At 44.3% G+C, this 19,588-nt stretch overlaps 1 protein-coding gene across 3 annotated transcripts in view; it reads right to left on the bottom strand.

The window, feature by feature from the left end:
• The window catches only part of GTPBP1 (GTP binding protein 1), a 127,224-nt gene extending 108,285 nt beyond the window's left edge, over nucleotides 1–18,939 (bottom strand). For all 3 annotated transcript variants that reach the window (XM_033929457.1, XM_033929459.1, XM_033929458.1), the window contains exon 1: nucleotides 18,724–18,939. In XM_033929457.1, the coding sequence (XP_033785348.1) occupies nucleotides 18,724–18,921 (198 nt within the window). In that variant the 5' untranslated portion in view covers nucleotides 18,922–18,939. The remainder of the gene's footprint in view (nucleotides 1–18,723) is intronic.
• Nucleotides 18,940–19,588: the final 649 nt, after the last annotated feature.

The following is a 19,588-nucleotide window of genomic DNA, read 5'->3' as shown; positions in this document are numbered from 1 at the left end:
CCCCCCTAGGGTTGCGGAGATCCTGCGGGGTTCGAAGCAACTCGAGCCGCACGGCTCGTCTTCTTTCTCTTACCTGCTCTGCCGTAGCACACAGCCAACCGGAAATGTTTCCCCGATGTCAGCGCTGACATCTGAGGGAGGGAGGGCTTTGCTTAAGCCCTCCCTCCCTCAGATGTCAGCACTGACATCGGGGAAGACTTACGGTCGGCTATACGTGCTGGGGCAGTGCAGGCAGGAGGCCCCTTCTTCAGGAACTGGACCCCAGCAAAAAAGCCACCATGGGTCGAAAATCTACAAGTTGGCTAGGCAAAAAAGGGGGAGGAGCCAGAGTAACACCGAGCCTTTCTTTCATTCTCACGCCAACCATGATGCCAGAAGACAGGAAACAGCTGATATACTGATTTAAGCAAAACAGAACAGCGGATGAAAAGGACTTTAAAAAGCAGCGGTTACAAAGTTCACCCGAAAGCAGATAAAAGGTAAGAAAAGCTCAGATAAGAGAGCTCCACTTGATCATGTCACTCAACCCCAATGGTTTAACTGCCTTTAGTTCAAAGATCTAAAACTGCTCACACAATTGTATGCGAACCATTTTATCCCCTTGGAAGTTACTGGGGATCCGTTCGATCACCAACCATCTAAGGTCAGCGAATCCATGTTGGTATTCAGTACAGCGACCCACCATTGGGGATGTCAAGGCATAAGAATTAATCCTGCTTTTGTGCTCAGCAAGGCAGATCTTAATTTGTCTGCTAGTATGGCCCACGTATATCTTGTGGCATGGACAGACGATGACATAGATCACCCAAGATGAGGCACAAGTAGTCACATATCTAAGGTATGAACTTGGGAAAGAGGATGGAGGAAGGGAGGGAAAGAGATGCTGAGGTGGGGGAGGGAGTGCATTTTTGGACACAAGGCATGAACTTGGGAAAGATGGAGGAAGGGAGGGAAAGAGATGGTTGTGTACACGGGAATGGAAGAAAGGAGAATTTTTGGTCATAGGGAGGGAGTGAGGTACAGATGAGAGGGAGAAATATTGTAGTGGAAAGGGAACAGTGGGACAGATTGAAATGGATGCAAGAGGGAGGAATGTTGGACATAGTGGTGAAGGGAATGGAGGGAGAGATGTGGCATGGTGCTGGAGAGGGCTGATATAAGGAGAAATGTTGGGCATGGGGCTGGTGGGCAGGCACAAAAGATGAGAAAGGGATAAATGCTGGACCATGGTAGGAGGAACCAATGGACATCAACAGAAGAATTTACAGAAGATGGGAAAGCGGAAAAAAGAAACTGGGACCAACTTTATGGAAAAATAAGTCTCCAGACAACAAAGGTAAAAAACGGAATTTATTGACTAAAATATGTTAGCTTTGGGAAATGTATATAGCAGATGTCTTTGTATTGTGTTCAAAAGAAAAGAAAATGCATTTCTGGTTTTATTTCTACAGTGTTGAAGTACTTGCTGACCCTTGTTGTGACTGTGGGGAATGGGATCCCCAAGCACCACCAGCAGAGGACCTCCTCTAGAGATGGCCAGAACTCCCCTCCACCAAGCGCAGCAGTCGTTGGCAGCATCCATGAGCCACTGAGGTGCCAGCATCTGTGACTCAGGGACGCTACTGCTGCCTGCCAAGCTTGGCAAAAGGGACCCCCGGTCAACTGCAAAGGAAGTCCTCAGCTGACAGCTTGGGGGTTCTCATCAGCTGAGTATTTATATTTTATATTTGCATTAGAGGCTCTGGTAGAAACCTGTTTACAAAGTATGTATTCTTCCCAATTAATATTTCCAAATTAATAAAGTGTCTTTGCTTATTTGTAAATGGGTCCCTACCAGAGCCTTTAATTCAGTAGCATAATGAAATAACTATTTCTGAAGTTTATGGGGACGGAGGGATTCCTCGCGGGGACGGGTGGGATTTTGGCGGGGACGGGTGGGATTTCTGTCCCCGCACAACTCTCTACTGCAGGAGCAGAGTCGAGGCAGGACTAAATTTGGTCAGTAACTGAACAAATTCCCACTCTAAAATGGTCTGGATGGTAGCCTGCAATTGTGGATCCGAGTCTGAAACTGGACCACTTGCTGAGGCTAAAGGCTCCGAGGACAAAGAGGAAGAATGCTTTGACTTGGAGGAATGATGCTTAGGTAGCTTGAGGACCACCGCTGGAACTGTCTGCTGAGGTATCTGACCTGAGGGAAGCTCAGGACAAGATTTGGCAGATTTACTTGAGGTCGAGGACGTTCCAAATGAGGAAGGTCTGATGAGAGTCGAGGTCGAGGAGGCAGGAGGACACCCCGTAGCAGGCTTGACTGAATCGGAGGTCGAGGCTGTAGTAAGGGTTTCCATACCGAAAATGTCCATTTGAACTCGACGACGTTTGAGGGCTCGAGGTTGAAGGGTAGCACAACAAATGCACGATTCCGAACAGTGGTCAGGGCCCAAACACTGAAGGCACCAACAGTGTGTGTCAGTGAGGGCTATCGCACGCTGGCACAGGTTACACTTCTTAAAGTCCGTGACTGGCCGGGACATAGAAGGAAAAAATAGCCCCCGCAAAGTCGAAGTCCGCAGGCTGAGGGCGCGTGTCAGGCCCTGCCGTCACTTGACAAAAAAGTTTAACTTTTTTTTTTAAACAATGACCGAAAGAAAATACAGCGACACTGTAATAAAGAAATAAAACACGAGCCGCAGTGAGAGAAGGCACAAAGCGAACTAAGTTCAGCGCAGAGCATCAAGACAGACTTCTCGGCTCCGTGGAAAACTGAGAACTGAGGAGAAGCGCCCTGTGCTGGGCGGGAAGGCACTCGCATATGCGCGGTGTGGCAGATTCGAAACTTCTTTTTTTATTATTTATTTATTGAAATTTTCAATATATTACAAGAAACTAACATTCTTGCTAAGGAAATACAGCAGGAATAAATGTTTATAAAATGTGATGTTTTAACAAATATGAAAATAAAATTCTCGCTTCCTTAGACCACAAAAAATGAAGGGGAGTAACGGCAGTTATTATTAAGAAGTTAAACACAAAGGAAAAAGAACTAGACAATGAAAGGCTATAACATACTATGCATTTATATTAAATTTCCACTAAACAGTAATTTTCTTTAGCTCCAGAAATGATCTTAGCTGCTCCGTCTGAAAAAAATATATATTTAACCTGAGCAAATTTTACTACGCATTTACAAGGGTAAGCCAATAAAAAGGATGCCCCAAGTGCCTTGGTCTCCTGTCTCAAGGACAAAAATTGTTTCCTTTTTTCCTGGATAACCTTAGGAATACCCATATCTTTTTACCATAAAACAGTTCTTTTGATAAGCGGAAATAGAGTTTCATAAAGGAATCCAAGTCCTGTTGGAAAATAAATGAAATCAGAAGTGTCACTCTCAATGAAGAGTCAGAAATAGACTCTTCCAAAATAGCTGATATGTTGTTAACATCCAATTGCGGTATATTTAATTGCGGTATATTGTGGATTAATTCCCTCCAATGTTTCCCAAGCTCTAGTGGTATGTGGACGATAAAGCACAGTTACTTACCTTAACAGGTGTTATCCAGGGACAGCAGGCAGCTATTCTCACATATGGATATGGGTAACGTCATCAGCAGAGCCCGGCTGTGGAAGCTCGCAAGCACACTTGCTTGAAGAAACTAGAAGTTTCAAGTCGACCGCACCACGCATGCGCAAGTGCCCTCCCGCCCAACGTAGGGCGCGTCTCCTCAGTTCAGATAGCTAGCAGAGAAGCCAACCAGGGGAGGTGGGTGGGTTGTGAGAATAGCTGCCTGCTGTCCCTGGATAACATCTGTTACAGTAAGTAACTGTGCTTTATCCCAGGACAAGCAGGCAGCCTATTCTCACATATGGGTGACCTCCAAGCTAATCTGAATGGGATGGTGGGAGTGTTGGCAATTTAGGAGAATAAATTTTGTAATACTGTTTGGCCAAACTGTCCATCCCATCTGGAGAAAGTATCCAGACAATAATGAGACGTGAAAGTATGAACCGAGCACCAAGTAGCAGCCTTGCAAATCTCCTCAATAGGTGTAGATCTGAGGAAAGCTACGGAAGCTACTATTTCTCTGACTTTATGGGCTGTGACTCTACTGTGTAGGGGTAATCCAGTCTGGGCATAGCAGAATGAGATACAAGCAGCCATCCAGTTGGAGATGGTATGCTTAGAGATGGGATGTCCCAACTTATTTGGATCAAATGAGACAAAAAGTTGAGGAGCAGTTCTGTGTGGTTTGGTGCATTCTAAATAGAAGGCCAAAGCGCGTTTACAGTCCAGAGTATGAAGAGCTACTTCTCCAGGATGAGAATGAGGCTTTGGAAAGAACACTGGAAGAACAATAGATTGGTTGAGATGAAATTCAGATACCACTTTAGGGAGGAATTTTGGATGAGTATGTAGGACCACTTTGTCATGATGAAACACTGTGAAAGGTGGATCAGCAACTAAAGCTTGCAGCTCACTGACTCGTCGAGCAGAAGTGAGGGAGATGAGAAACACCACTTTCCAAGTGAGATACTTCAGATGAGCCTTGTCAATTAGTTCAAATGGAGGCTTCATCAGCTGAGCAAGGACAACATTGAGGTCCCAAACCACAGGAGGCGGTTTGAGAGGAGGTTTGACATTTAAAAGTCCTTTCATGAATCTGGAAACCACCGGATGAGCAGAGAGGGGTTTCCCTTCAATAGGTTGATGGAAAGCCGCAATTGCACTGAGATGGACTCGGATAGATGTAGACTTGAGGTCAGAAATGGATAAGTGCAAAAGGTAATCCAAAACAGAAGATAAGGAGAAATGTTGAGGCTCCTTATCATGAGAAAAACACCATGTAGAAAATCTAGTCCATTTTTGGTGATTGCATTGTCTAGTGGTAGGTTTCCTAGAAGCCTCTAAAATGTCTGACAGGTTGAGAAAACTGAACAGGAGTCATGTTGAGAGGTACCAACCTGTCAGGTGTAGAGACTGCAGATTGGGATGAAGCAGAGATCCCTGACTCTGTGTAAGCAGAGAAGGAAAAACTGGTAGATGGTATGGCTTCCTGCTGCTGAGTTGAAGTAGAAGGGAGTACCAAGGTTGTCTCGGCCACCGAGAAGCAACCAGAATCATGGTGGCATGATCGTTCTTCAACTTGACCAGAGTCTTGAGAATGAGAGGGAATGGAGGGAATGCATAGAGGAAGAGATTCGTCCATTACAGAAGAAAAGCGTCTGCCTCGAGGCAATGAGGAGAGTATATCCTGGAGCAGAACTGAGGCAGTTTTTAGTTGTGGGGAGTTGCAAAGAGGTCTATCTGAGGTGTTTCCCACTGTGAAAAAATGTGATGAAGAGGCGAGGAATGGAGCATCCATTCATGAGGTTGCAGAAGACAACTCAAGTTGTCCGCCAAGCAATTTTTCATCCCTTGGATGTAGACAGTTTTGAGGAAGGTGTTGTGGCGGATTGCCCAGTCCCAAACCTTCCGAGCTTCTTGGCAAAGGGAGGCAGATCCCGTCCCTCCCTGTTTGTTGACATAATATATGGCAACTTGGTTGTCCTTCCGAATGAGGACTACTTGGTCATGAAGAAGATGCTGAAAAGCATTGAGAGCCTTGAAAATCGCTCCAAGTTCCAAAAGATTGATGTGACATTTACGATCCGTACTGGTCCAGTGGCCTTGTGTACGGAGACCATCGAGATGAGCGCCTCAAGCGTAGGTCGAAGAATCTGTCGTGAGGACCTTCTGATGAGGGGGCATTTGAAACAGCAAGCCTCTGGAGAGATTGGAAGAGAGCATCCACCAACGGAGAGATTGCTTCAAAGAAAGAGCGATTGTTATGTGTTGAGAAAGTGGGTCGCAAACCTGCGTCCATTGAGAAGCCATGGTCCACTGAGGAATTCTGAGGTGAAGTCTGGCAAAAGGAGTCACATGTACTGCGGAGGCCATGTGACCTAGTAGTACCATCATGTGTCTCGCTGAATTGGAAGAGCGGGAAGACACTGTATGACAAATTTGAAGGAGATCATCCAGATGTTGTTGTGGAAGGAATGCTCCAAGTTGGATAGTACCCAGAACAGCTCCAATGAATTGTAGATTCTGTGAGGGTTGAAGTTGGGATTTGGGAAAGTTGATTTCGAATCCCAAACTTTGTAGGAACCAGGTAGTCCATTGGGTCACTACAATAACCCCCTGATATGTGGAATCTTTGATGAGCCAGTCGTCTAGGCAGGGAAAAACCTGAAGACCATGGCTCCTTAGAGATGCTGCTACCACTACCAGGCACTTGGTGAACACTCTGGGAGATGAAGCCAAGTCGAAGCGCAGCACTCTATATTACATTACATTACAGATTTCTATTCCGCCATTATCTTTCGGTTCAAAGCGGATTACAAAAAGAGTTATGGAAGAAGGTTACAACGTTAGATCAGAGGTTTCCAAGAGAGGGAAAAGTAGGATCTGGGGTTAGGGAGGGGATGGTAAGAGGGGGGTTAAGCTTTATCATGGTATTAAGCTTTATTAAGGGATTTCTTGAAGAGTATACTGATAATGCAGATTCCCCACCCGAAATCTGAGATATTGACGGGAGACCAGATGAATGGGAATATGAGTGTAGGCCTCTTTGAGATCCAGAGAGCATAACCAGTCGTTCTGCTCGAGAAGGGGATAAAGGGATGCAAGGGACAACATTCAAAATTTTTCTTTGACCAAAAATTTGTTGAGAGCCCTGAGATCCAGAATGGGCCGCAGATCGCCCATCTTCTTCGGAACAAGGAAGTAACGGGAGTAATACCCCCTGTTCTGCTGTTCCAAAGGAACTGGTTTGATGGCATGGAGATGAAGCAGAGCTTGAGCTTCCTGAAGAAGAAGGGCAGTCTGGGAAGGATTGGAAGGATACTCTCTAGGAGGAAGCTCTGGTGGAACCTGAGTGAAATGAAGAGAGTATCCTTCCCTGATGATGGTCAGAACCCAGAAGTCGGATGTAATTGTCATCCATCGGTGGTAAAAATGATGGAGACAACCTTCTATAGGGGGAAGAGAAGTCAGAGACAGAACAATGGAGGTTATGCTCTGTTGTAAACAGTCAAAAAGGCTGTGAAGCCTTAGGTGCAGCAGAAGGTTGAGATTTTTGTTGCTTCTGAGGCTGCTGTTTCTTAGGAGGGGGGCGAGTATAAGGAGCCGCCCTTGGAGCAAAATGCCTTTGGTAAATGGGAGGAGGACATGTAAACTTGGCAGGAGTTGGCTTGGGCTTAGGTCTGACAATAGAAAAGAAAGATTTTTCATGTTCAGACAACTTCTTGGTGGCTGCCTCGATAGATTCATCAAAGAGATCATTGCCTGCACAAGGAATATTAGCCAAGCGGTCCTGAAGATTAGGGTCCATGTCAATGGTACGAAGCCAGGCAAGGCGACAGAGCAAGCAGCCGCCCGGGCAGACAACTCAAAGGCATCATAAGATGACTGAAGGAGATGTAATCTGAGTTGTGATAGAGAAGCAATGATTTCTTGAAATTCAAAGTGTTTTTGAGTATCCAAATAACTCAAAAATTTAGGTAAAAGTAGTTATGAGGAACTCAAAATAAGTAATAAAATGAAAATTATAATTAAGGACTTGAGAGGACATCATAGAATTTTGATAGATGCGACGTCCGAATTTGTCCATAGTTTTCCCTTCCCTTCCAGGAGAAACGGTGGCATAAACCTTGGAAGCATGGGACCTCTTTAAGGATGACTCCACAAGTAGGGATTGATGAGATAACCGAGTTGTCAAACCCTTTGCGATGGAAAGGGTTATACCTAGAGTCCAATTTGCCTGGAACAGCTGGGATAGTATAAGGGGTCTCCAGGCATCTGGCAAAATCTGAGACAAAAGCTTGTGAAGAGGAAGCTTAAGTGACTGTGCCGAAGGTTGAGATAGATGTACGACTTCGAGATACTCCTTAGAGTATTTGGAACTAGCATCTAATTGAAGATCCAAGTCAGCCATCTGACGAAGAAAAGATGAAAAAGATAGCTGATCCGCCAATGCTTTGCCTCGAGAAGGACTTGAGGTCATCGAAGCAGCCTGGGTCGAAGATGAAGCTTCGGCAGGAAAAAATGCATCAAAAGAATACGGAGACTTGGACGAAGCAATCGAAACCGCCACATCCTCGAGGTGTGGAAGTGGAGACCTCGATCAAGGAGTCGGTTGCCTAGTCGAAGTAGGAGTAGACCGAGGCTTAGTTGAAGAAGGACGTTCTTTAGAAGAAGAACTATGCCTGGAAGTATGCCTCGATGAAGGCCTTGATCGTCGGTGAAAACGGTGCTTGGAAGCAGATCTCGAAGATAGAGGAGACTTCGCCTCGGCGATGCCACCAAAGAATGGATAGGACTGGAGGCTGTAGATCGAAGCTCCAGAGGCTTGGTGGAGGAACCTCGATGCACTCCCAAAGACTCTGCTCCTTGTATAGAGTGTGAGGATTTCTGCCGAGGCACTTGCAAAGATTCTGCTCCTTGCTTTACGTGCTTAAATGACAGACCAGACACTCACAGAGACTCTGCTCCCTGCAAAGAGTGTGCAAGATCAGACTGAGGCAAAGGAAGCGTCTCGACCTTCCGGGAGTCTGCAGAATGCCCAGGCTGGATGAGAGGAAGAAGCTTCGGTCCCATATTCGTAAGGAACTGAATGAATTGCTTCTCTAACATGGTCTGAAAAGAAGCCGGCAAGGATGGATCCGCGTCTGAAACCGGACCACCTGCTTTGGCTGGAGGTTCCACCGAGACAGTGTAAATGTGCTTCGACTTGGAAGTCTTAGGCACCTAAAGCACCACCGCTGGAACTTTCAGCTGAGCTATCTGACTTGAGGATACAGGGGAAGATACAGCAGACGTCGTCGAGGAGAGAGCCGTTGCAAACGATGAAGGTCTGATGAGGCTCGAGGTGGAAGCAGTAGAAGCAGGAGGAGTCTCAGTCGAAGGTGAGGCTGAGATCGCCTCCGAAGTCAAGGGATCGGAGGAAGAATCCATCCCGAAGAGCTTCTCCACCAAAAGATGACGATATTTAAGGGCTCGAGGTTGAAGAGTAGCACAGCACTCGCACGATTTCGGTTGATGATCCGGTCCAAGGCACTTGAGGCACCAACAATGTGGGTCCATGAGGGAAATCGCACGCTGGCACTGGCTACACTTCTTGAAGCCCGTTGCTGGCCGGGACATAGGAGGATAAACAGCCGCCACAAAATTGAAGCCCCTGGGCTGCAGCTGAGCAGCCTGCCCCGGCAGCCAAACGGAAGAAAATATTTTTTTTTTAAAAAAAGAAAAAAACAGCGATTCGTGAAGAAAGAAACACAAACCACGGTGTAGAGAAGGCACGAAGTAACAAAGTTAAACGCAGAGAGTCAAAGACGGACTTCTCAGCTCCGCAGAAAACTGAGAAATGAGGAGATGTGCCCTACACTGGGTGGGAGGGCACTCGCGCATGCGCAGTGCGGTCGACTCGAAACTTCTAATTTCTTCAAGCAAGTCTGCTTGCGAGCTTCCGCATCCGGGATCCGCTGATGATATCACCCATATCCATTTGTGAGAATAGGCTGCCTGCTTGTTCTGGGATAATATATTTTATTTAATGGAGGAATATGGTCTGATGAATATTTTAACACTTCCACCAAATATCTCTTAAACATCTCATATGCTGAAATCCCGGGTACTTTGGGGAAATTCAAAATTCTGGCATTGAGTCTGCGGTTAAAATTCTCAATGTTTTCTATTTTTCTTTAATCGCAGCTACTTTAAAGGCTTGTAAGGCTTGAACTTCTGATTGCACGTTTGCTATAGAGTTTTTCATTTCTACATTAGAATGTTCCAAGGCTCTTGAAATATCATCGATTTTACCAGCCAAAGTTTTTACCTCTTCTGATGTCTTCAAAGCAGCCTCTGATGTTTTAACTGCAGCTTTATCCAATTTTTGGAGCATTTGCCAAATTGCTGCTAAAGTCACCTCGTTGGAGGGGTTTCTCTCCCCAATTTTAGTTCTCATCGGCAGAACTCATCTGCCCCAGCTGCTTCCTCTACCGGAACTTCAGGTGCGTCCTCGGCAACACTGGTAGCTCCCGCTCCAGAGCGTTTGAATCCACCGGACAAGGAGGTGGTTCCATTTGCGGTGGCAAAAGAGAGATTTCATGCCCCTGTGAGGTAAGGCCTTCTTTACCTTTCCCCAACGCGGGGCTAGTTCCGTCAGTCCCAAAGCAGATACCGGGCAGTAACTGCTCAATCGTCTGCTGTCTAATAGGTGGTATCGGCGTCGAGGAAGAAAGCGCCTTAACCAAACCTTTCCTTTTGTGCGGCATAACTGCTCTAGGAAAAGAAACGCTAAGAGCCACGAGAGCTCAATCTCAATGCTCGGTCAATGCCGCCATCTTGGCCACTCCCCCGCAGATTCGAAACTTCTGAGTTTCTTCAAGCAAGTCTGCTTGCGAGGCTGTCAGCATCCAGGCCCCATGGATGACATCACCCACATGTGAGACTAGGCTGCGTGCTTGTCCTGGAATAAAGACAGGTTGTTTACCCTCTCCAAGGTAGAGAGAACGAGAGGGCACTCTCTAAAGTTAAAAGGGGATAGATTCCATACAAAAGTAAGGAAGTTCTTCTTCACCCAGAAAGTGGTAGAAATCTGGAACGCTCTTCCGGAGGCTGTTATAGGGGGGAAAACATCCTCCAGGGATTCAAGACAAAGATAGACAAGTTCCTGCTGAACCAGAACGTACGCAGGTAAGGCTAGACTCAATTAGGGCCGCGGAAGTGGACTGCTGGGCACAATGGACCACTGGTCTGACCCAGCAGTGGCAATTCTTATGTTCACTGGATATGAACAAAGCAGGAACCTATACATAAAGGCATAATGATATTTAGTTTTGCTCTCTGCTCCTTTTTTGGAACTCCCCACCACCACCACCACTATTCTATTTGTTTAATTAACATTTTATCCCAATGTACCATGACTATGTTGTGGCTACAATATCTCCAAGATTTTTTCTTGTATGACAACTCCTAATTCAGAACCCAGTGTTTTGTACCTATATTTGGTATTTTGCCCTAAGCACATTACACTTGTCCACATTCAGTTTCATCTGCTATCAAGATGCCCAGTCTTCTCAAGATCCTTCTGCAATTATAATCCTGTACAGTTTTAACAATTATCTGCAAATGCTATCACCTCATTCACTCCTATTTTCATTTTTATGACTATGTAAAACAGCAGTATATTCCAATATGGACCCTTGAAGCACTTCACAAGAGAAACACCCCCCACCCCGAGAACCTGCTGGGCTCTTTTTTACTTTGGAGACTATCCATAGTAGCTTGCGACTCTTGGCGAAACATATATTCCGTTATTTCTCCAGTTTTTTTTGTGACATACTTTTCTTTCCTTTTTTTCCATGAACCCCTGATGAAGGTTGTCTGAAACACGGACCGTGTTGGGTCCCTTGTTTGGTAAAAAGGTTTTTAGATATAATTTATTTGTCACAATACATTTTGCCTGCATCTTGTACATGTCTGCAGTTTTGGTTTGTTTGCTCCTTGTTGGTTTTTCACTGCAGACAAGGTTGGACCCCCCTGTTTCCTTTGGTTTTGTTGCTCTTATGTTATGAACCACAAATACCGGTAACTGCCAAAAGGAGTCTGGTGGCTATATTGCCAAATTTTAGATGTACTAATGGAAAGGGCGGGGGGAAAAAAAAACCAACAAAAAACTCAGACACAAAGATAAGCATATGTTCAGAAAAAAAGCAGCACTGGAGTTGATGTACACACTCGCACAGCTCTACAACACTGAAAACCTCAACAAGGATGCACTTGTTACTACTATATTATTTCTACAGCGCTATAGGATGTGCTCGTTTTACTTTAGCACATCATGAGAAAGCACCAGGATGTTGTGGGAAAAAAATTAATGCAGCATTGCTTGTTATCTAACTTCTTAAGTTTACACGAGAAGGGAGAGGCCCTCGGAGAGCTATTACTATCATGGCTCTTTGGACTCTGAGAATTTGGCATGTTTTGTTGCAATGCTGGAGTGATCTCAGGGCTCAGTTAAGCTTTTGACTGTTGTTTGATTTTATGGACTTTATTTTATTTTAGCTTGCTCTACTGCCCCCTGCATCTGTATTTGTCTGCCTTTGTTTTAAGAACAATGAATTTTCTTCCTTAAAATGCAGCTTTAAAAGCCAAGGATGTATTTTTACCATTGTTCCTTTTTTACAGGCAGAAACCTATGATAATACTAGGATTCTAATAAGGATGGTAAGTGTGATATACATTTACATCTTGGAGTTTTGAGGGGGGAGGTTGTTTGAATGCTGTTATATAGTAGTGCAGGGGGTCCCTAGCAGCTGGTTTTTAAGTAAAAAATTGAATCATTTTCTGATAGGATATATCACATTTTATATGGGTTGCTGCATTACATTCACTGGTCTAAAAACCTCCATGTTAATTATTCCTATTTAATTATTTAAAAGTAAAGAAGAAAATTTTTTTTAATCTGAATGGTGGTAGCATTATGATGTGCCATTTTTACAATATGGATCTATGACCAATTAAGCACTTAAGCCAACAAAGTCACACATGGCTTCCTCAGGGGCTTACAAACTAGCAGTTCTTTTGTTCAGCTAGCTACTCCAGTTGGTTTCAGATATGAAAATCTTAGGCACCAAATGGAAATTTCTAGTCACCATGGTGATCTGGCACCTATGGTTTGTCAAGCTGTTGTATAGCTTAAATCAGGAGTAGGAAACAAAGGCCTCAGTCCAGTTGGGTATTCAGGATTTCCACTATGAATATGCATGAGATCTACACTTTTCCCTCTGTATCCACGGGGGTTAGGGGCAGAGTTGGCCCGCGAATATTAAAAAACCGCAAATAATATTCGGACCGGCTATGACCCACCCCCTGCTTCCCCCCGGCATCCCTTGAACCTTATCTGGTGATCTAGCAGGTTATCAGGGCAGGAGTGATCTTCCTACGCTCCTGCCCCGTGCAGATCACTCATAGGAAACGGCTGCCATGACTGATCTGCACAGGGCAGGAGCGTAAGAAGATCGCTCCTGCCCTAAAAACATGCTAGCCCACCAAGTAAGACTTAAAGGGGGTCTTAGAGTGCTTAAAAATAGTCCAAAAAATGAAAACGGAGCTAAAAAAAAATTGCGAATAATCAAATCCGCGGATGCTGAAACCGCAGATTCGGACGGAGAAGTGTATTTGCATACAATGGAGGCAGAACATGCAAATAGATCTCATGCATATTCACAGGGAAAATCCAGAAAACCCAACTTTTGTTTCCCACCTCTGGTATAGGTGTACAGACTGGATAGGCTCTATGGTCTACTTGCCATCATCTTCTGTGTTTCTATGAAGCAGCGTCCAAGTGGTTAAAATCAATAAGCTTAAGCTAAAACCAGACAAACCAGATTGTTTGGTTTAGCAAACAAGGGAGATCTTTAAGAATTAGTTCATCACTACAGTTGAATGGTACCTAGAAGGCAGAGTTTTCACTTAATTCTCAGCTTACTAATAAAGTTGAGGTTTCCTCTGTAGTTACAGCATCATTTACAGGATTTCACATTCAATGGAGAGGATGTTAGATCATAATACAGGTGACATCAGAATTCAGAAGAACAAACTTTAGCAAAAACAATACCTTGATAGGAGACCTGAAGCTGGTGGAAATGTCCACTAGAGAATGACCCGGGGACAAATTTTTCCCCATCCCCATGGGAACTCATTTTCCCGTCCCCGCGAGTTATTTTCCTGTCCCTACCCCATTCCTGCAAGCTCTGCACAAGCCTCATCTGCACAAGCCTCAAACACTTTAAAATCATAAGTGTTCCAGATCTGTGTAGTTAAGGTTGATCTTACAGGAATGGGGCAGTGACAAAACTTGCGGGGACGAGATAGGGTGGGGAAAAATTTGTCTCCATGTCATTCTCTAATGTCCACCTTAGAGGGGAAGGACTATTGTCCCCACGAGATAATAATAATAACAACAACAACTTTATTTTTCTATACCACCATAGTCGAATGACTTCTAGGTGGTTCACATTGAAAGAAGGCTGGACAATCAGTGAATTACAGAATGCAAGAAGAGAAATGTTACATAAGAAAATAGGAGTTACATAAGAAATCGCATCAAAGGGGAGATATCATAGTGAGTGAAGGGCAAATAAATCTTAGGTAAGCTCACTAGCAATGACCTCAGAGGAAAGTAGAGAGAACAAAGTAGAGAGAGGTTTGAGCCCCAAACCATTAAACCACACTGCATGAACAATTTCCTGAGACAGAGGAGGAAAGTATGAAAATTGGGAAGACCTCCCTTGTGTGAATGATAGAAGAAATCAAATTTATGTTAAAAGGTATGTATGCATGTAAGATGATAGATGAAATTCTCTTTCTTACATGCCTGTGAAAAGAAGGTAGCATTATTTGGGTTATTGACATTACTGTGGCTGGAGGCACAAAAACCTTGTTTGATTTTTGCATAGAAAAAAATGTCAGAGAAGAAAAGGGGCTTACGAAATTTAAACTCAGTACACATTTACTTAACTGCCTGAAGCTCTTCAGTTGAGCCGAGATTTAAATCCAGCAAAAAGGTCATGGAACTGCTTGAAAAGCGCTTCCTGGTGCTATGCATTTTTAATACAGCCAATTTACCAGAGTTACTGTATACACAAAAAGTGCTTAAGAATAGGGAATATAAAATGTGTAGCCACGTCATTTAAGGAGCAGGAGGGGGCACGTAATCCCAAGATGGGCACTATTTTCGAGGCTACTTTTAACGCCTATCTCCAACCCACTTGTAAAGTACCGATATCTATTTGGGGGTAGGGAATTACAGAGGGAATGACAATCGTCCTGCTTGTCTGAATAGATTGTAAACTGTCGAGCAGGGATTGTCTCTTACATGGTTAAAGTAATGTACTGCTCTGTGTGCATCTGGCAGCACTATAAAAATGATAAGTAGTAGAAAAGTGGACAAGACTGTAGTTCCCATGGCACACTGTGATATATTCCTGAGGCTTCAAGGACCCTGTTAGCACTATTCCTTCTTTATGAATCAACCTATGTAACTTCTATCTTGACCACAAAGAGAAATCAGAAGGTCACTCTTAAAGGTTGAGACCTACAACATTGAGTCAAAGGTGCTTTGCATCCGACGCCATTTGTCAACTTTACCCCACAATGGAACAAAAATCTGACATTTGTGTTGACAATGTATTGTATCCATAACACCTTTGCTATGGGCTGCCCTTAGAGAAGTTATTTGCAACTCCAAACTACAGCTGCAAGACTGCCTGTAGAAAAGAGGACTCTATTCTAAGTGTTTTGTCAAACCCCTGGATTCTATAAAGGGCATCCAAATATCCAGAGTGCGAGCCAGTTATCATCAATAACTAGATGCTAGCAATTATAGATGTTAACTAACATCAATTAGGGTTGCACAGCTGGTTGTGTACTATTCTATAAACTTTGGCACCCAAATCCCCACAATCCAAACAAACAGGGCATGGCCATGGGAAGAACAGGAGCACAAAAGACATATGTAGAGTTATAGAATTCTGGGTACCAGGATTTACACCAGATTTCAGCTAGCATAAGTCCTCGCATCCAAAGTTGAGTATGGGAATCCCAGCTAGATGCTCATCCTGGAGTACCCTTTATAGAACCGAGCACTGATTTTTCCCAGTATTTACTGAATCCGGCCCAAGATGTTTGTATCACTGCAAATCAATTCTGGCTGGTCGATTTACTTTCCCATTATATAACAGGTCATTATGAATTTCTGAGCAGGCACTAGCAGTACTAAGTCCCGTTATGATTAAAACTGGTATTCATTAGACATATGGCCTTTAACTTTGCTTCAAGTTCTGCAGAAGAGGATATCGTGTAAAATATGATTAGAGGATGATTTATTAGCATTCTCTAAGAACATGAAAACTTGGATTATTTCAACAAGTTTAATTTTGATCATCATGAACTGGGCCTGAGACGGACTGCCTCAGACCGCTTTTAACTTATTGATGTCACTAATTGTTCTTTTAAATATCACATATGTGTTTTGGTATATGTTTTTAAGTCAATTATTGCTCATATTTATACTTTACTTAATTTTTTCCTGTAAAACACCAATTTTTTAGTAAACCAAAGTAAGACATACAAGGGGCGGTCAATAATTTATATTCCTCAGTAGGGAAGAAAAGATTTTCCAAAAAAATTTAATTTTCAACATAGACCCCCCCCCCCCCTGATAGCTCCATGCACTTCATCCATTTTTTTCTTGCAATGTCTTTAATCCCTTTGAAAATAATGATTCTATTTGACCTTCAAACCAGGACATCACAGCTTCTTTGATGTCTTCATCACTTGAAAACTACTGTCCATGGAGAGATTTCTTCGAAACTCGGACCAGGAAATAATTCGAGAGAGCCAGGTCAGTACTGTAGGGTGGATGCTTCAGCTGCTGAGACCCATATTCTCGGATGGCAGGCTGTGATTGTTGTGATATGTGCACCAGCACATTGTCGGGAAGAAGCAGCACATCTGCTGTGAGTCTTCCTCATCTTTTCTCAACTACTGCAAAGCAATCATTGTGTTGGTATAATTCTCCCTGGTTATGGTTGTCTTGTGTGGCATGAACTCCAGAAGCAAAAGTCCTTTATCATCCCAAAAGATAGTTGCCATGACTGCCTGCAGATTTTTCTGTCTTTAACTTTTTTTGGGTGGGGGACAACTTGTGCTTCCACTGTATTGATTCCATTTTGGACTTGGGCCTATCCGATCTCCATGATAGACCCAAGTCTCATCTCCAGTCAAACGATTAAAAAAATTCACTTGGTCTTCACGGAGCATCTCCAGGTTCTCCTGAGAGCATTGGAGCCTCGTGACCTTCTGACATAGTATCAGCACTCTTGCAAACCATCTTGCACTAACCTTGGACATGCCCAACTTTTCAATTTTCCAAACTACCTGCTGAGAAGCTCATTTCTTCAGCTATTCAGGAAATCTTAATTCGTCTGTCTGACAAAATTAAATCCTCAACTTTCTTCCACATTTCTGTGAAAGTTGCTTCCATAGGTCGTCCAGTGTGAGGGTCATCTTCAATGGACTCTCTACTCTACTTAAACTGCTTGCTCTGAAGTTTTAATTTGTAGGATAATGGGGCATACTCACTATAAACTTCAGTCATGCGTTCATGGATCTCCTTTAGCTTTTTCCCTTCTTTTGTGAGAAATATTTTCACTGAACAATGTTCCAATTCTAGCAATTTCTTACTTAATTTACATGAGGACTCTCCTGACATCCTGTCTCTTGGAATGTTAGACTTGCACTGAGCCACAACTGTGCATGAGTAACCTTGAGACATGTCACAACATGCACAGACTTGTTTCAACATGCTTACTTCTTTCTTTCATACTCAGGTAGATAAGTTATTGAATGCCCCTCATTTCAGTTCAGTATGGACACTCAATCTGCAAATAATACAATTTTCCTAGAGATCACCACAGTATAGGCAGCTTGGATATGATATATTCTTGAAAATTACAAAATATATGGGGAATACCCTGCATTTAGAACTTTAACAGCATTTAAAACTTTAACATTAGCAGATGAAAAGTTAGCAGATTTTTAATGAGTATCCAGCTAGCAGCACCATCTGAATTCATGTTTCAGATATTAATAGAAACAAAACAAGCTTTTGGGTTGTTGTTTTGGGTTTTTTTTTTTTAATTTATTTATTGCATTTAAGTGGTCTAACCCGGTAACCGTACTATTTTTATCCAAGATGTTTGACTTTTTCAACCGCCCGGGGGAGGGGGCGGAGCATATTTAAACATAAGCATAAAGTGTCAACTGCCTTTACAATCCTCGGTAGGCTTCCTCTCTCTGAATTATTTGGTCATTAGCAGACCATTGCAGCTGGCCACAACTCCCTAACCCCCTACTCGTCCTTTTTGTCCGTTTGATTAGACTGCGAGCTCTACTGAGCAGGGGACTGACTGTCTCTTGAAAGTTTTAATGTACGGCAGGGGTGTCCAATGTCGGTCCTCGAGGGCCGCAGTCCAGTCGGGTTTTCAGGATTTCCCCAATGAATATGCATTGAAAGCAGTGCATGCAAATAGATCTCATGCATATTCATTGAGGAAATCCTGAAAACCCGACTGGACTGCGGCCCTCGAGGACCGACATTGGACACCCCTGATACGGCGTTGCATATGTCTAGAACAGAAATAAGTAGTAGTCAACAGGCTAAAATTTACCAGTATTGATCCACCAGGGTTTTATCCCACCACATACCTAAAATTAGTTTAAAGAATTCTTAAGTGCATAGCTTTTTTAAACAATCAAAGCAACAACTCACTACAAACAATGAAGTAAACCCAGGAGTGGATCAACTCATGTAAAGAGGTGGCATGAGCTGGCAACCCTAACCCGATGCCCCAGCGATCATCAGGCTAGATTAGAAGAACCAAAACAGAACCTGGTGTAGGAGCCTCGGGAATATCAAACAGCGCGCCCTGGGAACTACACTCGTTCACCTACAGAAGACTACGAGTCCCAGAGTGCTCTGCGACAAAGCAGCACCTCTCTCGGGATGACGTGGCCCCTCCCGCTCCTCAAATGAATGGAGGGATCGGAGTGCCTCCGGGAGTGGAACTCTACCGGACCCGCTCCACGTCCTCTCCCCGAGGCTGCCCCCAGCGGCCTACCTTGCTGGTGAGATCCAATTCGGGCTCGCCGTTCCGCACCGCTTCCCCATCCAGACTGCAGTCCGAGTCTTCCTGCTCCGCCCCGCTTAGAGCGGCCCCGGCTTCAGGCGCAAACATATAGGCTGGCACCGGGGACTCTCCGGCGGAGGAGCCCGGCGGCGGGGATCGGCTGTGTCCGACCGTCGCTACAGACGCCATCTTTAACACCCCCCCCCTCCCCACCTTCCCCGTTTCCACCCCCCCCGGCCAAGTGGCCCCCTTGGTCGGATTCAAAACTCAACGTCAAGACCTAATTAGACTAATATATTCGTCAACACGCCCACTCTGTATGTTTCAGCGCGCGCGGCACCTCAGGAAATCTAAATAATGGGCAAGCGCACCCCCCTCCCCCCCCCCGACGTGCCGCTTCGAATCAATCGATTCCCCACGGGATGCACTTGCTTTTCTCCGCGTTTGATAGGGCGCGCGTACGAGCAGGCCACCAATCCGCGAAGGCGAAATATATTACTTATTCAGGAGCCTGAGCTAGTCAGGCGTCGACGGCTCTCTAGATACTTTTCGGTCACGAAGTGTCAAGGACTGTGCAAAAGTTTGCCACCACCTGAGAAGTTATGTCTTAAGCAGTCAGCAAATCCGGATTCGCATCGCTGTCTGCCACGAGCCGTTTCCGGTTCCAAGAATACCCAATTCACTCTCACCCACAACAGAAACAATGGAAAAAAGTAAAATTTTACATCGCGCCTTTTCGAAATTGTTTTCCTTTCGGTTTCTGAGCCCCCAATTATAGGTCAACGTAAAACGTAAGCGTCGTGTATGTAGAAGGAATGTTTCCCGCAATACTTTTATAGCTACAACAAACCACTGA

The sequence above is a fragment of the Geotrypetes seraphini genome, chromosome 2 (genome assembly GCF_902459505.1).
Source record: "Geotrypetes seraphini chromosome 2, aGeoSer1.1, whole genome shotgun sequence".
NCBI classification, from domain to species: Eukaryota; Metazoa; Chordata; class Amphibia; order Gymnophiona; family Dermophiidae; genus Geotrypetes; species Geotrypetes seraphini.
This window is presented reverse-complemented; position numbering and strand designations above follow the sequence as displayed.